Source organism: Oryza brachyantha, chromosome 1 (genome assembly GCF_000231095.2).
Source record: "Oryza brachyantha chromosome 1, ObraRS2, whole genome shotgun sequence".
Lineage (NCBI taxonomy): Eukaryota > Viridiplantae > Streptophyta > Magnoliopsida > Poales > Poaceae > Oryza > Oryza brachyantha.
In genome coordinates, this window is record NC_023163.2 from 17,206,899 (window position 1) to 17,219,858 (window position 12,960).

The 12,960-nt window shown below is 51.4% G+C and overlaps 1 protein-coding gene across 1 annotated transcript in view; it reads left to right on the top strand.

Moving 5' to 3' along the window:
• Positions 1–11,321, top strand: part of LOC102720665 — a 34,968-nt gene extending 23,647 nt beyond the window's left edge. Inside the window, exons 34-36 of the mRNA XM_015833680.2 lie at positions 9,562–9,647; positions 10,149–10,248; positions 10,783–11,321. Of these exons, the coding sequence (XP_015689166.2) occupies positions 9,562–9,647; positions 10,149–10,248; positions 10,783–10,848 (252 nt within the window). The 3' untranslated portion in view covers positions 10,849–11,321. The remainder of the gene's footprint in view (positions 1–9,561; positions 9,648–10,148; positions 10,249–10,782) is intronic.
• Positions 11,322–12,960: the final 1,639 nt, after the last annotated feature.

Consider the following 12,960-nt stretch of genomic DNA (forward strand, 5'->3'; position numbering starts at 1 on the left):
CAGTAGACTGTCTCTGACAAAGTGCCATGAAGAAATGTGTTCTTCCGTCCAACTGATGCATAGTCCAGGAGCGAGAGTGCAAGCGAGAGGACCGTGCGCACTGTGGCAAGCTTCACCACCGGACTGAAAGTCTCATCATAGTCCACACCAGGCCGCTGAGTGAAGCCCCGGAGAACCCATCAAGCCTTGTAGCGATCCAAGGAACCATCAGCACGACGCTTATGCATCCAGATCCACTTGCCGGTAACCACATTGCAACTAGACAAACGTGACACGAGGTCCCACGTTTGGTTGGCAAGTAAGGCGGCATACTCCATCGCTTCACGCCAGTGAGGATCAGCCAGGGTGTCGTGGACAGAGGAGGGGAGCAGCGAGATCCTCGGCTCACCCGTAGTGGCGGAGAGGGATGAAGGCCGGAGAACACCCGCCGGTCGTGTCACCATGGGATGAGTGTGGCCAGGATCCCGATGGACGACGGGCGGATGATACACCACCTGGTCGAGGCAAGAGCGAGCCCGAGTGTGGATCGGTGGCTCGGGTGGAGGAGGTGGAGGCACTGGATCCGTGGTCGGCGCCGTCCTACATCCATAGACAAGCAGGGGCCGGGTAGGAGAAGGCTCCAGGGTCGCGCGTGGCGCGGGTGCCGACGCCAGGGCCGCGCGTGGCGCGGGAGTGGGCTCCAGGGCCGCGCGTGGCGAGGGAGGCGACGCCGGGGCCACACGTGGCGTAGCGGAACCCACCGGAAGTGGTGGCGGTGGACCCGGGAGACCTGCAGGAAAGGGATAGACAGATACAGGTGGCTGGACCACCGGGTCAGTCGGAAAGACGGACTCCAGCTCAGGGTCAGGTGTGGGAGTGGAGGAGGTGAAGTAGGGAAAATCGGACTCGTCAAACACGTGTCGAGAGACGAGGAATCGGCAAGAGGCGAGATCAAAGCAGCGATACCCCTTGTGATCAGGGGAGTAGCCAAGAAATACGAACCGAGTCGAGCGAGGCGCCAACTTGTGAGAAGAAGTGGCACAGAGGTGCGCACCCGAAGACGCGAAGGTGATCATACTGAGGAGGCGTGCCGAAAAGGGCGTGGTGGGGAGTGGGAGCAGGGGAGGCAATGGAAGGAAGGCGATTGAGGAGGTAGGTGGCAGTGTGGAGCCCCTCAGCCCAAAAATGGGCAGGGAGGCTTGGAGGAGGGTGCGCATAACATCGTTCGTAGTGCAGATCATCCGCTCAGCCTTGCCGTTCTGAAGGGAGGTGTACGGGCAAGACATGCGCAGGTGAACACCATGGAAAAGGAAGAAGGCACGAGAGGCGTGATTGTCGAACTCACGGTCGTCACACTGGACGGCCTTAATGGTGAGACCAAACTGAGTGGCGACCCAAGCAAAGAAGTGGAGAAGGGTGGAGAACGTGTCGGACTTAGCACGCAACAGGAAAGTCCAAGTGTAATGGGAGAAATCATCGACAATCACCAGATAATATTTATCTGCATGGTGCTGAAGGACTGAGCTAAGGCCGCCTGGTCCCACCCACCTGGCCAGGTCAGAGGCTGGCTAGGCGGAGCAGGAGGAGGCCACACCGGGGAAGCAGGGCCGGCGAACATGGCCATGGGTGGGCGAGCCCCGCCTCCCAAAGCCTGGAACACCCACATCGAGATGCGCCCTGACCATGGGTTGCTGAAGGATGGCCAGGGGACACCTCCAGGAGCTGGTGCCGCAGCAGGAGGACCAGAATCCGGTCGCTCATCGGGCAACCGAGGTCATGAAGAGCATCTGTCATGCCCTTTATCCGCCGGTAGTACTCACCAACAAAGAGGTCCCCCTGCACGAAGGTACGGAATTGCACGTCTAGCTGAAGGGCGCGAGCCTTGGCGTTGCCTAGGAACCGGCCCTCGAGAGCCAACCAGGCTTGGCGCGAGGTGCCGCCGGGAGTCCGAATGATGTCTTGGAGATCGAGGGAGATTGTCCCAAAGATCCAAGACATGACGATGTTGTCGAGGTGCAGCCAGATTTCTTCCCACGCCGGAACGGGAGCATCGGCAAGGACGTGATCGTCGAGGGCGTAGCAGCGGAGGGCGAGGACGTGGTCTCGCCAGCGACCATAGGAGGTGGACGAGGTGTCGAGGACGACGGAGACAAGGGCACGGCTGTTCTGGACTTTGACCGCCTGGAGATTGAGCTGAGCGACCATCGGATCACTCTGGTCGAGGCGAGGACCATCTGGCTGGGGCGGACGAGAGGAGGTGGCGGTGTCGGTGATGTGGACGATCGACGAAGGCCTGACGGAGAGAAGTAGGAAGTCCTAGGCGAGGGCGTCCGCCTGGACCCGCTCCTGGGCCGCCAAGGCCTCGGTCTTTGCCATGAGGAGAGCCTCTGCAAGGGTGGAATCTGCGAAGGCGGGTCGGTCGGAGACGATCGGCGGAGAGGGAGCCACGATGAGAAGCTCCGGTGGCATGCCCTGGCCGGTGTAGAACCCCGGGGGCAGGGCAAACGTGGAGGGAGGGACGGCGACAGTGGGACCTATTCCCGCCGCGACCGCGAGGCCCACGGAGGTGATGGGGGGCCGGAGGCGTGGCCGGAGGTGGCGCAGTAGCGGCCGAGGGCGGGGCAGCGGCGGCTGGCGACGACACCAATAGCAGCGGTGGCCCCCGGGCCGGCGGTAGGGGCCCTAGGGGCGCCCAGGGCGGCAGCTGGGACGGCGGCGCTCGGGGATCTCGAATGGGGTGTCCGGTGATGAACTTGCGGATGCCATTGCTGCTGATGGAGGCTTGACGCGATAGGGTTGATCAACGCTTCTTCGCGATGCGGCGGCAGTGTACCTGGCGACCTCGTGCGGGGAGTCCGAGCCCGGGGGATGGAATGGGTATGGAGGATGCAGGAGTGAAGATCGCCGGGGCTCGAAGGAGGAGAGAGCAATGGTAAGAAAGGTCTAAGTCTGGGAGGAAGAAAGCTTATAACGCAAGCCAGCGAAGATGGCCGTTAGCACAGTGCTAAAGCAGGGGATGAGACTGTACCGTTGCTACAGTAAAAGCCGATTGAGGTAATCGGTTGCAAAAGAGGAAATTTTGGAACAATGAATTATTCCGAAATTGGGGGGCATGTGTTAACGCCAGATTTTGGCAAATTAACGTTACCAATTGAAACATGATTGAAGACTGAATCGGGTAAGAAAACACGAATCGGCTGGAGGCAGGAAACTGGATGCGGTGAGGTTGCAGCCGATGCAGTCTGAATCGGACAGGGATTGGAGTCCGATTGGGCCCAAGGTTTATAGATAGATTCGGTTTTAATTGTGTCTGTGTAAATTAATTAGGCCTTATCTTAGATTTCGGTTAGGATTCTTATATTTAATTGGAGTCCGAACCCTGCAAGTTAGTTTCTGGTAAATCTGGTAAATGTATTTCTGGTTAGCCTGATTCTGTCTCGGTTCGATCCGATCAATTTGGCTTGCTGGGTTCACGTTACTAGATTGGATCGGAGGCTCGTGAGGGCTTATCGCTGGAGTTTTAGCCAGCATTGCCCTAAGTATCTGTCGATTGGTTCATTAAGCTCGTCGATCTTCATATTTCTGATTATATCGTACTGGATTGCATATTGTCTCGGTTAGGTCTGATCTCGGTTAGGTTTGATCTTGTATATTTGGTATGATATACTCATAGAAGTTTGTCCGATCGGCCGGGTTTAATAACTTGGTTGACAGATTACACTGGTATGTTATCTTATTATTCGCATGTTATAATAATTAATTGATCTTGTGTGTGACTATGCTTAGATTTGTACTGTCTCGATTAGGTTCCATCTTCTAGATCTGGTGTGAGAATGCATGCCATTAATTATTATTGTTTTATGCTGGTAATTAGTATAGCATTCTAGTCTATGTTTAATTCTGTACTTAGTCTCGTATCGGCTGTCAATTTTATGTGCGATAAGTACTGACATGGTCCGATCGACTGATTAGTTTTAAGACTGTCACGGTTGAGTCCGATCTTTTAAGATTAATTAGCTGGTTGGTCTATTTAGTATTTATCCTGTTTCTGACTCAGCCGATTGGGCATATTTATGATTATTATCCTAAAATTCCTGTAAAGCCCATCATCTAATCCATCGGCTAGGGTCCTGAGACGGTATCGGCTATCCGACCGATAGCGATTTCGGGGTTAACTACTTTCCATGCTATATCTTGTCAGTTACAGGATCAAACTGACTGGCACGCCCATTATTTCTAAGAATTAGGTCTTGCACTGGAATGGTCTAAGATTGATTCTCAGGCCTACGTGTATGACCGTTGATTGTCATTTTCAGCATCAACAACCCCCCGCAGTCACAACTAGCCATAGGCTACGTTGAGACTGGAGCGAAACTCCGAGAAAGTCAAGGAGGGGAAACCCTTTGCGAAGATGTCAGCAAATTGGGAGGTAGTCGGGATATGGAGAACCCGATCATGGCCAATAGCAACGCAGTCGCGAATGAAGTGCAAGTCGATCTCCACATGCTTCGTTCGCTGATGCTGGACTGGATTGGTGGAGAGGTAGACAGCGCTGACGTTGTCGCAGTAGACGACAGTGCTCTTGGCAAACGGACTGTGGAGCTCCACCAAGAGCTGTCAAAGCCAGGATGCGTTGGCCACGCCGTTAGCAACAGCCCGGTACTCCGCCTCTGGAACGGGAGACAACGGGCTGTCGCTTGGACGACCACGAGACAAGGTTGCCGCCAAGAAAGACAACATAGACGAAGGTGAAGCGACGAGTATCCGGACAGCCAGCCTAGTCGGCGTCGGTGTAGACGACAAGCTCAGTGGAAGTAGACTGGTGAAGAGCCAGGCTGTAGTCAACAGTGCCACGGACATAGCGTAGGACACGCTTCAGAGCAGCCAGGTGGGATTCATGAGGATCATGCATATGAAGGCAGACCTGCTGGATGGCATAAGTGATGTCCGGCCGGGTAAAGGTGAGGTACTGCAAGGCACCAACAAGGCTCCGGTAGGCAGTCGGGTCGGCAACAGGATCGCCCAAGTCTGCAGAAAGCTTGGCCTTAGTGTAGATAGGGGTGGAACACGGCTTGCAGTCAGTCATCCTTGCGCGCTCCAGAATATCAAGGGCATACTGGCACTGGTGGAGGAAGAGGCCAGAAGGACGGGGCTCGACAGTGACACCCAGGAAGTGGTGTAGCACACCCAGATCCTTCATAGCAAACTCTCGCTAGAGGGACTGAATGACGCGCTGGAGCAAAAGTTGACTGGATCCTGCAAGTATGATGTCGTCGACATATAGTAGCAGGTATGCAGTGTTGGTGCCACGACGGTAGACAAACCGGGAGGTATCAGACTTGCACTCTGTGAACCCTAAGGAGACCAAGAACGTGGCGAACCGAGAGTACCAACCCCGAGGAGCCTGCTTTAGACCATAGAGGGACTTGTTGAGGCGGCACACCATGTCAGGACGGTTGGAATCCACAAACCCTGCTGGCTGGCTGCAATAGACTGTCTTAGACAGAGTGCCATGAAGAAACGCGTTCTTCATGTCGAGCTGATGCATGGGCCAGGAGCGAGAGAGCAAGCGAGAGGACCGTGCGGACTGTGGCAGGCTTGACCATCGGACTGAAAGTCTCATCATAGTCCACACTAGGCTGTTGTGTGAAACCCTGGAGAACCCAGCGAGCCTTGTAGCGATCCAAAGAACCATCAGCACGACGCTTATGCGTCCAGATCCACTTGTCGGTAACCACATTGCCACCAAACGAACGTGACACTAGGTCCCACGTCTGGTTGGCAAGTAGGGCAGCATACTCCATTGCCTGACGCCAGTGAGGATCAGCCAGGGCATCGCGGACAAAGGAGGGGAGCGGAGAGATCCCTGGCTCACTCGCGGTGGCGGAGAGGACCGAAGGCCGGAGAACGCCTGTCGCCCGTCTTGTCACCATGGGATGAATGTGGCCAGGATCCCGATGGACGACAGGCGGATGGTACACAACCGGGTCAAGATGAGAGCGGGCCCACATGTGGATCGTTGGCTCGGGCGGAGACGGCGGCGGCAGGGACGCTCGGGGCACCAGAGCTGTGGCCGGCGCCATCCTGCGCTAATAGACAAGCACAGCCCGGGTGGGAGAGGACGGTGGGGTTGCGCGTGGCGCGGGAGAGATCCCTGAGGCCACCCGTGGTGCGGAAGGGGACGCCGGTGCCGCGCGTGGCGTGGGAGAGGGTTCTGGGGCCGCGCGTGGTGCAGCGGAAATCCCTGGAAGCAGTGATGGGAACCTGCAGGGAGGGGATACATAAAGACAGGTGGCTGGACCACCGGGTCAGTCGGAAACACGGACTCTATGATCAGGGGAGGGAGTAGGGGAGGTAGGGGAGGGAGTAGGGGAGGTGGAGTAGGGGACATCCGACTTGTCAAAAACAACGTGGTGGGAGATAAGGACTCGTCGAGAGGTGAGATCAAAGCAGCGATACCCCTTGTGGTCAGGGGAGTAGCCAAGAAACATGCACCAAGTCGAGCGAGGCGCCAACTTGTGAGGAGAAGTGGTGGCGGTGTTAGGGTAGCAGGTGCACCCGAAGACACGAAGGTGATCATATTGAGGTGTGCCGAAGAGAGCTTGGCGGGGAGTAGGAGCAGGGGAGGCAGTGGAAGGAAGACGGTTGAGAAGGTAGGTAGCGGTGTGGAGTCCCTTGGCCCAAAAGCGGGCAGGAAGGGAGGCCTGGAGGATGAGGGTGCGCACGACATCGTTCGTGGAGTGGATCATCCGCTCAGCCTTGCCGTTCTGAGGGGAGGTGTACGGACAAGACATGCGTAGGTGAACGCCATGGGAAAGGAAGAAGGCACATGAGGCGTGATTATCGAAATCACGACCATTGTCACACTGGACGGCCTTGATGGTGAGACCAAACTGAGTGGTGACCTAGGCAAAGAAGTGGATGAGGGTGGAAAACGTGTCAGACTTGGCGCGCAACGAGAAAGTCTAAGAGTAATGGTAGAAATCATCAACAATCACTAGATAATATTTACAGCCAGAAAGATTGATGACAGGGGAAGTCCACATATCACAATGAATAAGATCAAAGGCATGACTCACATGCGAAGAAGAAGAAAAAGGAAGTCTAACATGACGACCTAACTAGCAGGCATGGCAAAAATGCTCATAAGGCGTTCTAGTACAAGGAAGATCTGCATACGACGGAGACGAGCCAAAACGTCGCGGCCAGGGTGACCAAGCCGGTGGTGCCAAGTCGTGGAAGTAGTGGCAAAAGCTGCTGACGAAGGAGAAGTCGATGGCGGAACAACAGAAGCAGGAAGGCGGAGGGTGTAAAGGGGACCCTGGCTGTCACATTGGAGGATAGGACGTCGGGAAGCCAAATCCTTCACAGTAAGACCAGAAGAGTCAAATTCAATAGAACAGGAATTGTCAGCAGTAAATTTGCGACTGGAAAGAAGATTGTGAACCATCTGGGGCACAACAAGAATATCAGGAAGATGGAAGGGACCAGGAGCAGTGTCCACAGAGGTAACAGGAAGACAAGAACCATCCCTAACCATGATGGCGGAAGGACAAGAAGGATGGGGGATGGACAGAGGAGAGTATACCAGCATTAGGAGTGGTGTGGTAAGAGGCTCCCGAGTCGGCGATCCACTCCATGCCGACCGGTGGAGTCAGCTGCATGGTACTGAAAGACTGAGCCAGGGCCGCCTGGTCCCATCCTTCCGGCCAGGTCGGAGGTTGGCTAGGCAGAGCGGGAGGAGCCCAGGACACCGGGAAAGCAGGGCCAGCGAACATGGCCATGGGCTGGTATGGAGGACGAGCCCTGCCCCCCGAAGTCTAGAACAGCCACATCGAGATGCGCCCTGACCATGGGTTGGTGAAGGATGGCCAGGGAACACCTGCAGGAGCGGGTGCCGCGGTGGAAGGACCACGACCTCCCCCACAGCCCCCACCAGAGCCAGCAGGAGCACCACCAGAGACAGCTCCACCCCCAGAGCCACCACCACGCCCACCGCGGCGTCGCCGCCCGGAGCGACTGCCCCCACCCCCGCTCGGCCCGGGGGGAGGAGTGCCAAGAAGGGAAGTGGCAGTCGGTGCTGAGGAAGTCGGTGGAGCAATCACGAGAGCGGTGGAGGTGGATGAGGTGGACGAGCCAGGCATGAGGCCCCAGGTGATCTCGTCGAGGGTGAGGTCGTCCCTGACCTGCAAGGTGGGGAAGGGTCGCTGCCGAGGGAGCCATGTCCGGAGGAGGTCATAGTTGCTATTTAGACCCCTCAAGACATGAGGACCAGAATCCGGTCGCTCACCGGGCAGCTGAGGTCATGAAGAGCATCCGCCATGCCCTTCATCCTCCAGAAGTACTCACAAACAGAGAGATCCCCCTGTGCGAAGGTGCGGAATTGTGCATCCAGCTGGAGAGCGCGAGCCTCGGCATTGCCCAGAAACCGGCTCTCAAGAGCCAGCCAGGCTTGGCGCGCGGTGCCGCTGGGGGTCCGGACGATGTCCTGGAGATCGAGGGAAATGGTCCCAAAGATCCAAGACATGACAATGCTATCGAGGTGCAGCCAGATCCCGTCGCGTGCCAGAGCAGGAGCATCGGCAAGGACATGATCATCGAGGGCATAGCAGCGGAGGGCGAGGACCTGGTCCCGCCAGTGACCGTAGGAGGTGGACGAGGTGTCGAGGACGACGGAGACTAGAGCTCGGATGTTCTGCACCCTGACCGCCTGAAGGTGGAGCTGAGCGACCATCGGATCACTCGGGTCAAGGCGGTGTTGGCAACTTGTATGACCGGCGGCGGCCCGGCGGAGAGGAGCAGGAAGTGTTCCACCTCAGCAACACGGCGAGCGAGGGCATCCGACTCGGCACCCTCGCGCTCCCAGGCCGATCGGAGACGATTGGCGGAGACGGAGCGGTGACGAGAAGTTCTGGCGGCATGCCCAGGCCGGTGTAGGAGAAGCCCGGGGATTGACCGAGCTTGGCAAGCGTGGAGGGAGGGAACGGGACGGCGGCGGCAGCCAGGGCAGGGGCAGCGGCGCCCGCAGCGCCCGCGGCAGCCATGGCAGCGAGGGCGGCGGCGTAGGAGGGGGGAAAGGGGGGGAGGGGAGAGGAGAAGGAGGAGGGCGGCCGGCCATGCCGGCAGCGGTGGCAGAGGGGGAGGAGGTGGGGAGGAGAGAGAAGAAACCTAGCTTGATACCATGTTAGAATAATTTCAGAATTGCCATTTCTCCAAACCCTAGAAGGGGGGATAAGTACACTAGTACAAGGGCCTCTAGTTGGGCCACACACATGGGCTACTGGGCCTCACAAAGGCAATACACCAACACTATCCAACTTTATTTCTTATATTGCAGCATGAATTTGTTTAACAAGGCGTTCAACTATTTAACATATATTACTGATGATAGATGTGGAGTCTTAACATATGTTTAAACAATGCTCTGGATACTTTTGTTCCCTGACAGAACAAATATGTTTTATCATCAGCCCAATACGTAACACAAGATGATGGCTGTTATTCTATAGATCCATTACCGTGTGAGGAATAGATGGTGTAGATATTGCTCTGCTGATGTATTTCTTCACTTGCTTTTATTAGGTTCTGGGGGCTGCCATAAATGTTTATGCTAATAAGCACAAAGAAAGACCAGATCGCCTTATTGACATGTTACTCAGCAATCACAGGTATCAGTTGTTCACTGCATAGGAAAATTACTCAAAGGTTCTGCTGGTATGGTTTTTCTAATTGTTATGTTGTCTTGTTGGCCAGTGGTTAACTGGTTATAATAATCCAAAATAGTAATTTGTTTTGGTATCATAATCATCCTAAAAAAATCATTAGACACCAGCAACCTACTATGCAGACCAGTAGCCATTCAATCATAGGAGTTTGAGACACGCTTTCCCGCATGAATCACTTCACACACCGTTGCCACTGCAGGCCTACAACCACCCTCAAAGTAATTCTAGCTAAAGTTTTGTTTCATTTTGTGTACAAACCATCCCTAAAGCCTAATATTTACCAAAATTAATCTAATGGACTCAGCCCTTTATTCTTTTCACTGCTTATCAGCGTTTATTCAGGAATGAAACATGTTTATTTATATTTACTATTTAGTACGGATTTAAGGTTAACTTTGAACCACCTCCTTTCCATCCTTTCTAACCTGCTTCTGAACTATTCAGGAAAGTACTTGCTTGTGTTGTTTGTGGCCGTCTAAAAAGTGCATTCCAGATAGCCTCCCGAAGTGGAAGTGTTGCTGATGTTCAATACGTTGCTCATCAGGTCAGGCACCTTGTCAGATCTACAGATATTTCATACTTAATGATTGAACAAGTTTGTCTGTTCCTTATCATATGTTCACTATAACCAGAGTCCAGGGGCCAAAAAACTCCACGTGTCAAAAATCTGGTGCTTCTGATAATATGTATATACCAATTTGATCCCTTAATTTGAGATCAGGTCTATGCTATTTTTATGGTCAATGGTAGAAGAAAACCAAACCGGAAGTCTACAATATTACAATTTTTCAGGTTTATTTTAGGCCTATATATCCCTGTTATTTTAGACAAGGCTAGAAAGACTTACATTGTGAAACAGAGGAAATATCAGTTAGCCCCTTTATCATTGTTTTGATTTTTCCCCCTATTTTTATGGTTCAAAATGTTAGGGCAGATCGGAACTACAGTTTAGTGACTAAAAAAATGACGATTTTTTTAGGGGAAAGATTGAAGTAAATGAAACAATATGCATAATTCAATTTCCTCATCTCCCCATATTCACTGTATTTTGTTGTAACTCATGTTTCATGTTTGTTAGGCATTACATGCAAATGCATTACCCGTTCTTGATATGTGCAAACAATGGCTAGCTCAGTACATGTAATATGTGCTGTCACCCCATAAATGCTGCCGGAGTGTTCAGAACAAGACATAGCTCGGCAGTTCTTTGGGGGGTAAACTACCATGAGAATGCCAAGAGCAAAGATCAAAGACCATGATGTATAGTTCTCCTTCCTCATGTAACTATGCGTGCTCACCTTTGCGTGCACACCCAAGCCTCCGTGTATATTTGTTCTTGCCAGTCGCCTTTTTTTTTGGGCGCGTTTGCAAAAGGAGGTGCTTGTGTGGTTCCTCTTGGGCTTCAAATTTTGTAGTTAACTAGTTCCATTGCAGAGTTGGAAATTTTGTGGCGTTTTTTGTATAATGGAAATAATGTCTACAAAGCCGCAGCCTATATGTACTTCTGATGTACTACATTGGTTTCCTGTGCTGTAATCTGCTGATCTAGGGGTGATAAGCAAAAGAAAAAAAAACAAACGGATACTTGCTGATGAAAAATATTTTGTGAATAAAAAATTTATGTATGTGTTCTTGGTGATTTAAAAGCTAAGATAATATTTTTATTTGACGTCGTTGACTTTTGAATCTAATCATTTATCTTATTTAAAAAATTTACATAATCATTAATTACTTTGGTGTGATTTGATTTATTAAAAAAATTTATATATGATTTATAATTTTAAATATTTGTATAATTTTCTAATGAGATGAACTGTTGATTAAAAGTTAACGATGTTAAATAAAAAAATAAGACAAAACCGGAGGGAGTATGTCCGCTTAGTTTCTCTTCTTACACGTGGTTGGACTTGGATTAAGACCCATCTTGTGAGTTGTTTTCTACGAAGTCACAAATGCTGCATACGGCCGATAGATGGGCCACTTTCGTCGTGTATAGCCTACAAACCCGTTGTCACATTGGACCAGATCTATTTTCTAATAGGACGTCTTTTGGCAGACCTTTTGACCTACCTGTTGGATCGCCTACAATTATTTGTATGTACAACAAGGTTGCATTCATAGCCTACAGAAAAATGTCCTGCGCATAATCTGTCTTTTTTTCCCCCGGGTCCATTTTGCGCTCATCTTTTCTCTTGCTTTTAGTGGCAGTAGAAAAAGGGGGAAAAAAGCAAAGATAATATGACGAGTACTACACGGATACACCACTGCCTCAAATGTTAAGTTTCCTTGCAAGCTGGGCTGGGTAGGAATCGATTCTCAACTTGCCATATTTCGTTGGCCGGCTGCCGGTACTGCGGTAATATCTGCAGCTCACCACGTTCGGATTTTGGACTATTTCTGTGGAGTTTGAAAGATTTCTTGGTGCATCACGCTCACCAAAAATCGTCCAAAAAGCTACTCGAGTGGTGATCGGGATTCATCAAGCGTGAGGGCTATACAATCTCTCTTCTCGTCGGTGCCTCTCATGCACATGCTGAGCTCGATGCCGATAAAAGAAAGCAGTACGAAGAGGAAACGTTGGAGAAGTCGTAACGTGAGTGAATTCTACTAGTGTATTAACTCCGTCGTGTAGTATAAGAGTTTATGGTTATGTATTTTGATAGCTAAAATCGTTTATATTATTGGAGGAGGTATAACTATACTACGGCTGCGTTCGGCTGTAAGTATGTTATCCGACACGGAAAATATAGTAATAGATTAATACATGATTAATTAATTATTAATTATAAAAATAGATTAAAATGATATTTTAAAGCAACTTTTCTATAGAAAATTTTCAAAAAAATATATTGTTTTGCATTTCGAGAAGCGTGCGCGTGAAAAACAAAGAAATCAGGATAAGTTGGTTGCTGAATGGGGCCTACTTGTGATAGTCAGGCCGCGTTCGCCCCATCAGGTAAGTTAACTTATCTTTCTCGTTTTCGTACGCACGTTTTCCAAACTACTAAATGGTATATTTTGCAAAAATTTTCTATATAAAAGTTGTTTTAAATAATCATATTAATCTATTTTATATTTTTAATAATTAATAAATAATGTATTAATCTATTACTATATTTTCTGCGTCGAGTAAATTAACTTACACCCTTCCTTACCGAACGCAGCCTCAGTCGGTCGTGCTAACCATGCATATGACATGGTGCGGCGTGCTATGCGGTAATGTCCGTCCAAGGACACTGCCAACATCAAACTTCGC